The sequence below is a fragment of the Bradysia coprophila genome, unplaced genomic scaffold (assembly GCF_014529535.1).
Source record: "Bradysia coprophila strain Holo2 unplaced genomic scaffold, BU_Bcop_v1 contig_358, whole genome shotgun sequence".
NCBI lineage: Eukaryota > Metazoa > Arthropoda > Insecta > Diptera > Sciaridae > Bradysia > Bradysia coprophila.
In genome coordinates this window covers 4,221,131-4,229,195 of record NW_023503616.1, presented here as the reverse complement: position 1 = coordinate 4,229,195, position 8,065 = coordinate 4,221,131, and the positions used below count along the sequence as shown (strand labels likewise).

The 8,065-nt window shown below is 34.1% G+C and overlaps 1 protein-coding gene across 1 annotated transcript; it reads right to left on the bottom strand.

Annotated features, from left to right (window-relative positions):
- Positions 1–3,788, bottom strand: LOC119081598. The gene is made up of 10 exons (XM_037190632.1): positions 3,702–3,788; positions 3,493–3,642; positions 1,968–3,432; positions 1,699–1,906; positions 1,510–1,642; positions 1,249–1,446; positions 961–1,197; positions 802–909; positions 592–731; positions 1–507 (listed from the first exon to the last, which is right to left on the bottom strand). Exons 1-10 carry the CDS (start codon positions 3,786–3,788, stop codon positions 141–143), a joined length of 3,093 nt encoding a protein of 1,030 aa, XP_037046527.1. The 3' UTR covers positions 1–140.
- Positions 3,789–8,065: the final 4,277 nt, after the last annotated feature.

Sequence of the window (8,065 nt, the reverse complement as noted above, 5' to 3'; positions counted from 1 at the left end):
TAATTTACGCGTGCAAATATGATTAGATTATGCAATTTATTCGGTTCAATCAAAAAATTAATATATTTTCCTATACAACGCAACCAACCAATATTCACAGTTTTTGTTTCATACTGCAGAGAAATAATGAATTTTTACAACTAAGCCTTCATTTCATTCAAACTTTTCCTTTCTGTTGTAATGGTAACACGTTTAAACGGCGCTACTGCCGTAAATTGATTGCGTAATTGTTTTTTCAATAAATCGAATCGTTTCTGTTTAATCACTGCAAGTCGTGTCTGTTCGGCTATACGTTTTCGATTTTCTTTGGCAACTTGTTCGGCACTTCTCAGTATATCAACAGGTACTGTGTCCAATTGTTGGAAGAGGTCCAATGCAAATTGATGAATAAATTTGAATTTATCGATTGCTGTTATATTATCCAGCACTGTTTCGGAAGTCATTTCTTTCGGTATGAGTTGGTTGTAAAGTTGCGAGCATATGGATAGAATTGTTCGTTCGTTCAGACTATTTTTAGAATGGAATATGGAAGAGAAAAGTGAATATGTTAAAAGTCTAAGTTATACATCAGTTTAGTGAAAGGAACTATACCTCTTAGCTGCACCGGGTATCGATTTATCAATATAATTCTGTGTTTTCTCCTTTAAAAACAGTGCACGACGTTCCATAAATTCTTTTCTTTCTCTGATCATTTTAATCTTTTCTTCCTCAAGAACTCTTAATTCGCTCAACTATATTCAATATTTGATTGATATATCGAATTACAACGATTAAAGCTCCACAAGCCTAACAACAATTTACCTGATTCATCAGCTTATTGCACATGATATTAATTTGTTTATACATCCAAAAGGTACGATTGTGCTGAATGACACGATCGAATGCTTTCTGCTTTAAGATCTCTAAATTCTGATCGAAATTTGAATTAAATATCGAGTTATTCAGATGTTTCATTCAAACCTTTTTTAGTAGATCAGGCGCTGGTGAAATGGATCTCATCCTTTCCAATTTTCCACTCGTTTCGTTGTCAAAGTGAGTTTTTATTGAGAATCCACAACAGTCAGTTCGAGGTCGAATATTTTTAGTTTTGCAATAATTAACAGCCTGAAGTGGTGATAGGACCATACCATTCGAATCAACATGAATCCAGTCATTTGATTGACGCCACTCTGAATCTTGCAAAATGTAATAGTAATTCTGTAACAAATCGAATATGAAACAGATTTACAACCCGTCATATTTTCCCACCTGTAGCATCATCAGCTCGTTCCAATTTTCCTCAATCAAAAATACATCTTTACTCATTTTCCTCAGTTCTTCGCCTAGGTCATGATGCTGTTGATGCAACCATTTATTTTCCGCTTCAAATTGCTTTTGTTGGGTCAGTTTTTCATTAAAGTCATTGAATGCTTCAGATTTCCACTTGGTGAATAAGGTTTTGCAAAGCTGTTGTCACAAGCAGAGTCCAAATTGAACTTAGAAAGATAGTAAGTGCAGAAAATATTTCACCTCAGCAAATTCTTCAGCCTCGTCCATTAATTTATTTTCAGCTATTTGCTTAGCTTTAAGTTCGATTAAGTTTTCTTGAATGTAGTAGAGATTGAAGTTACGACGTGCAATTTGTTGTAGAGTCATGATATCACTAGCAAAGGTATTTTCATTTACAAAAAAGTTCGTGTCATATTCTAAATGGCTTACGTCTTGACGCAAAATTTCCGATTCGGAGGTCTGTGTCTTAATTCGTGAATATAAAACTCATCTAACTCGGTAGCTAAACGATGATAATATTCCTTTTTGGTTTGCCCAACTTTTTCTTTACCAAATTCTGGTGCATTCACCTGCAACCGATCTCTGGTCCAAAATTTTCCTTTAATCAAATTTGTGTAGTATTTGTGGGGCTGCTTGTCTAAAACATATGAGATTAAATTAGTGAAACACAGAAATACAACCGATATTGATGTCCCAACATTTCTTCGGCGAACGAAATTTATCCATCAAATTCGGATCAACATAGAAAGGTCCCACGATTTCGTCATACTTTGAGATTTTCTCGTTTTTCTTCCGCTTGAACAGTTCCTTTGGTTTAATCACCTCAAATCGATTTTTCATCGTAATCGGTCTCTCCGTTACGGAGTCCTTATCTTTGCCATTTTTTTGCTTTTTAGTTGGGGTGGTGGGCATTTCTTGTGGTCCTTGTTCTTTAAACTCATCGAATGTTACAGGTTTCGGTTCCTCATCCTCGATTTCGTATTTGTCGCGATTTTTCAGGTAATTCTCTCGAATTAATTTCAAATAGTTCGTTTTGTCAATACCATCAGTTTCGGTCTTGTCGGTCTTAATAGCATCCTTTCCCTTTCCATCTTTTTTACCGATTAACTGAAAGAATTTCGCAAACATCATTCGTTTCCTGTCAGCTATATCCTCATCCGTTTCGACAACATTCGAAGGACTCTGTTTAGATCGACTTTTGCTTCGATCTCCCATCAATAAATTGATTCTCTTCAATCGATCGCCTCGTAAAAATTTATTTCGAAATCGATCTTTCCTTTTGACTTGACTTATTCGTATCGTTGGTATGATAAAATATGGAGTTCTGACCAAAGCTAATTTTTTTACTTCTTGGACACTTTCATTGTCATCGGATGACTCATCTTTAGATGGAGGTTGTACGAAACCTATATGGGATAATCTGACGCGACGCAGCACATTGTGTTGAATTTTTTGTTTCTTATGACAACGCTTTGCACGATCAGTCATAGTTTTGGGTATACCGAATTTATCACCTTCTTTTGTGAGTTTATCGGGTGTTGGTGTTTTAGCGAAGGGACCGAACATATAACCGCTTATATGTTTGACAATGTTTTTATGGCCCACTTTCAGCAGATTTTTCTTCGAATATCTGGATCCTGTAATGACCGTTTTATTACTGCTTCGATTAGAATCTTTAGAATCGGAGACGATGGACGATCCAGCCCGTTCTTTTCTCAATTTATCTCTCATGTTAGTTGCCCACACACGGAAGTCCAGTTCATTTGATTCAACGTGTGGTAATCTAGTTTCATCCGTATCCACAGTTCGCGTAATAAAATCAGATAGAAGGCTTTTTATTCCATCTTTTGGATAGTAGAATGGCACTCCATCAATGGTATTATCTTCGGTTTGTTCACTTTGAGGAGGTTTGGTTTTCATCAGTTTGATGTTTTCGCTACTATCAGATACAATTGATGACGAAGGAGTGATGATAAAATCTGCCGCTGTTACTTGTCTTACAACGGATTTAACAAGCTTCGGTGACCGTTTGTCAATTAACTTGTCGGTTTTCTGTGTCAGACAATGTGAGTCTTTCAGTGGCTGCGTAAAGGTGACAGCTATCTTATTCCGACTTCGCATTCCATACAATTTTTGAACCGTTGTTGGACGATTCGGATGCAGCTGTGGATAAAAACAACATATTAAATTCTGTATAAAATCAACGTTAAACTCCAATCCCACCTTTGATCGAGCATTACCCTTCGGTCGTCCTAGACCGCCTACAAAGTTCACTTCATTCGGTGGTAGATCGTATGGAATGTGATATCTTTTGTCATAGTAAGGAGCGTCCGTCCGTGTACTTTCATTGTTCCAAACAAATGCCGGAGAACCCTTAATTCAAACAACTATTCATATGAAAATTTCTTTTGATCAGGCATAGAGTGAATTACCTTCAGTACTGATTTACGGCTACGGTTACTTGGAAAATGATTTATATTCGATTGGCTTTCTGATGATGATGAGCTTTCTTTTTCCATATTCACTATCGAAATCAAATACCTGTTCTCAATCGGATGTTTAAACTAAAAACGACTGTGTATTGTAATATCGACCAAACAAAATAGAGTCGTTCATAGCAACTCATTGGATTGTCGGTATTTCGATGAGGGTTCGTTTTTTTTTTAAATCAATTTTAAGCTTTCGTGATCTGTTATTTTAAGAATTACATGTAGCCGTTACAAATACCTTACGTTACGATTTTTATTAGTTACTCTTTTTACAACTTATTTAACCACGAGCATCTCAAAAGCAAAATCGTGTATATATACGAGGTAGTTGATTCTACGTAAACAATTTTTATACAAAAAGAAACTGTTTCGTAAAAAGTATATTTTGAGGCGATTTGAATAAAGCATTTGTCTTGGATAGGTTCAATACTCCGATATTTGGTTTTATTACTGCACCTAAAAACCTGTAGACTGTGATGATTACGAACTGTTACAGACTGTTCATCTGTTGTCGACATCAATGACAAAAATAATTAAGCAATCCTAGTCGATGTGGTTTATAAAGAGAAAAGTATATTAACACGATTTTTGAACTAAACACCATGTGAAGCTTTCAACAGAAGAAGGAACAGATTCGATGATTATTTGACAATATGCTTGTTGTTTTTCAAAGAATAAATGAATTGATTGATTTCTTTGAATAGGGTGGATGCACAAATCCTCGGACAATTGGTGGCTTTCTCAACTTTGTTGATTTTTATCATCAATGTAGTACTTAATATGTAGCTCCTGGTTTCTACAAATGACGAATTCACCAGAGATTACTTTTATACAATATTTCAATGCTTGTATTTATGATGCAAATTGACTATTTAATTAAATCTGAGCAATGGTCGTGTATACCATTCCTCTGACAATATGAAACTTTCTGCTTTTTCATACCCCTGCTTCTATACATTCGATTAATGAAAACAATTTACTGAAGATCAGGGCGAGTATTGCGATAACTCGAAGACTCCATAAAATTTAGGCAGTTACCTATGTTCAAAACACATTTACCAAGTAATTTGTTGCCATCCAGTAATTACATGAGGCATTTACTTCCTTGTTACCATCCTTTTCCTTGTCATTTACAATTACTATATACTCACATAGAATTCTTTACTACAATTATATAAAACAGCAACCGAACCTCTGGTCTTATCATGTTTATTAATCTGCGCATAAAATGTTGTAAAATAAATATCTTGGACAACGGACATTGGTCATAAACCTCAAAAGACACAGCAAAAAAAACCGTCCCTTATAAAACCACTCTACCTTGAATCCACACATTAATTGAACTTCTTATCAAAGACAAAAGATCATCTAATGATATCCAAGCAAAACGACGGTCACAAGAGAAACATAACATCGGAATCATCAACGAAATAACAGTTCATCATGTGTGTGTTTTTTGAGTCCTTATTTTTTTTATAGAATTAAGGGTGGAGACATGCATTAAAAATAATAGGATCAACGACTGAAAATGCGTGCTATTTCAACATGCAGGTGTGATGGTACAAAAATAAGTTTAATGTTCTGGTTCCTTTACGGAATTTTTTTCCGTAAAGTTAATTTTCCTTTCTTTCTGAAAATGGCATGATTTTTAGTGTCTCCTCTTGTAAGATTGAAACAATTATGTGGAAAAAAAATGGGAAGATGTTCAAGGTGTATACCAGGATATTGGGTTTACGGTTATTTTTGAAAAACTTTTATCGGTCACCGCACAAACAAAAAAAAACCTTTATTCAACGATGGATTTATTAAAACGAACACTATTTTGTGTGTAAAAAAATTTACCTAATTTTTTCTTCGTTATTTTATAGTTCTAAACGATGATTAGGGTAAGACATTAAAAACATAAATTATATCCTTAAGACGTACGGCACGTGATGTCTGTAAAGATATTTACGTTTAACAGTTCATTACGACTTTTGTTGTTTTAACCAACCGACACAATACATCGAGGATATACGCCTAATTAGACCAGAACAAAATCGTTGTTTAGTATAAAGATGCGTGCAATTATATGCTAATCTATTTTTCGAAAAATGTAAAACAATTTGTGTGCAGATATAAGATGAAGTTAAAGTGTACGTGTTCGAAAGCAATAAGCCCCGAAACTAAATGTCTACTGATACTTCTACATCAATCTATTATTTCAATAATTATAATCCAACTAGTAGTTGCATTTTCAAATTGTTAAAATCCTTCGGGCAACATATTCGTATTTTGGATGAGCATGCACGAGTGCACTCTGATTTAAGTTTTTATGGTCTAATCAATGTTGTGTTCACGCTGCCTCTGGTCTCTATTAAAATGTATGTAATTCATCATATACACAGAAAAGATTCAAATTTGAAGAGTTCCGCGACAAATCTTTTCCAAACTATGCGTAAGTTCTCACCATCAGACTGATGTATTTTTCAAACGAAAACGACCAGATTTGGTGTTATTAAAATTCTCTTTCTTATTTCTCTGCGTTCCTTTCAAATTTAATCAGATACCCATGCATAAACCCATGCAGAATCGAGATGTCGAAAAAAGAACAACTGATTATAGTATTCTGATGTAAACTTGGGCGTTTGAATGTTTTTTTTAGCAAATTACTTTTTAACTTTTGTGGTATATGGATCCGATTCGCATCATATAATTTGGTTTTCCAATAATTTCAGCTTTCTCGTATGCAAAAGATTTGCAAAAACATTTTTTGCATATATTTAGACGGTTTAGATTGAGAAGACACATACAATGTCACCCTTACTGCATGGTCTACCCTCCGAGATCATTCATTACATCATAATTTATTTTTCAGACAACAACCAAACGTTGCATGGAATAACCGAAATCTGTTCACACTTTGCCAAGTAATAAATCTTAAACGCAATGCACCATAACCGCAATCGAATAATAAGCTTTACAACACAATGTTTATACAAAACAATTTTCTATTTTATTAGATATAACTTCTCTATCATCTGTTTATATTTATGTTACAAGGTCATTGATATTGACACAATACCATTGTTGTCACATGATGATATTTTGTCTTATAATGAGGGTTACTGATGGTCTACCTTCAATCGGATATATTAACTGTTTGTTACACGTTCATGTTATAATGGAAAGTTGGGATTGTTTAATGCTCTGTGGCTTATAATTTATTTTGGTTTTGCAGCATAATATAGGGAAGAAGGGATGATTGTAGGTATGTTCATTTCAATGTTTTAAATGGGAGAATAATAATGTTGTCATCGAGATTGTAATATATTTCATTGTAATTGCCATAACATATGTGACAAAAAATTATTCGTATTTTTACATTTATTGCGAAACGTTAGACATTGCTCACCAACCACTGAGAATTGTGTGTTTATATATCTGGACTGGAAACAACACGAATAAATATATCTGCTTCAAGTTGTTAACACATCATGAGTTTAATTTATCCTCTTACAGACAACTAGCACTACAACTAATACTCTACTACTTCTTTTCACTTAAAAGTTTTCAAAAAATTGTAACAAACTCTATTACTTCGTTAGTTGCTAGATTCATTTTTGTTATAAGAGACATTATTAACATCTCGTATGTTATGCTTGTTGTCGACGTCGCAGATGACGTTAGGCTCTAGAAGCTGGGTAAGCAAAATAACGATGAACAAAATCGTAGCTGATGGAACTTAAGCTTAATGTTATTACGTTAGATTCTGCAGAGACAATTTTCCGACAATAGTGGAAATGTGATTGAAAAGTTAAATGAGTGTGAAAAAGCTAATTTCCTTTACCGACTTTTGTCAGGACAGTTTTTCACAGTAACTTTTACACATATATTCGGTGCTCACAAATAAACACAACAAACACAACTGTTCCAGTATTGATATGCTCCGCCCAGAAAGTGTATACGTTCACACAAGTATAAGAAAGTAGGTACGTACAAACAGTACGCCTATGTGTGTATTCGAACTGTGGTGAATATAAATTTGAAGATTTTTGACTCAATTCTTTCAACCTTTTTCCGAGTACTTAAATATAATTTCAGCATTTATAAAGAACGAATGGGACGATAATCAATATTGTGGAATATAAAACATTGACTAGAAGACTCCAAAAATATTCTTCTTTTATTGATTTAGCGAACGTCACAGAGGTTGTTACCTATATTAATATAAGTATAGCAATATCAGATTATATACTCGAATTGCAGGCGATAGGTATGGTTGGGTGATAGGTCTTACTTTAATAGCTCAACGTCAATCAAAATAT

Bases quoted from the DNA above. Each gene is read 5' to 3' on its own strand.
- LOC119081598 (XM_037190632.1), bottom strand. From the start codon at position 3,788: ATGGAAAAAGAAAGCTCATCATCATCAGAAAGCCAATCGAATATAAAT. The intron at 1,198-1,248 runs GTGGGAAAATAT...GATTTGTTACAG, and splicing joins ACGAGCTGATGATGCTACAG to AATTACTATTACATTTTGCA. The intron at 732-801 runs GTAAATTGTTGT...TATTGAATATAG, and splicing joins GCAATAAGCTGATGAATCAG to TTGAGCGAATTAAGAGTTCT.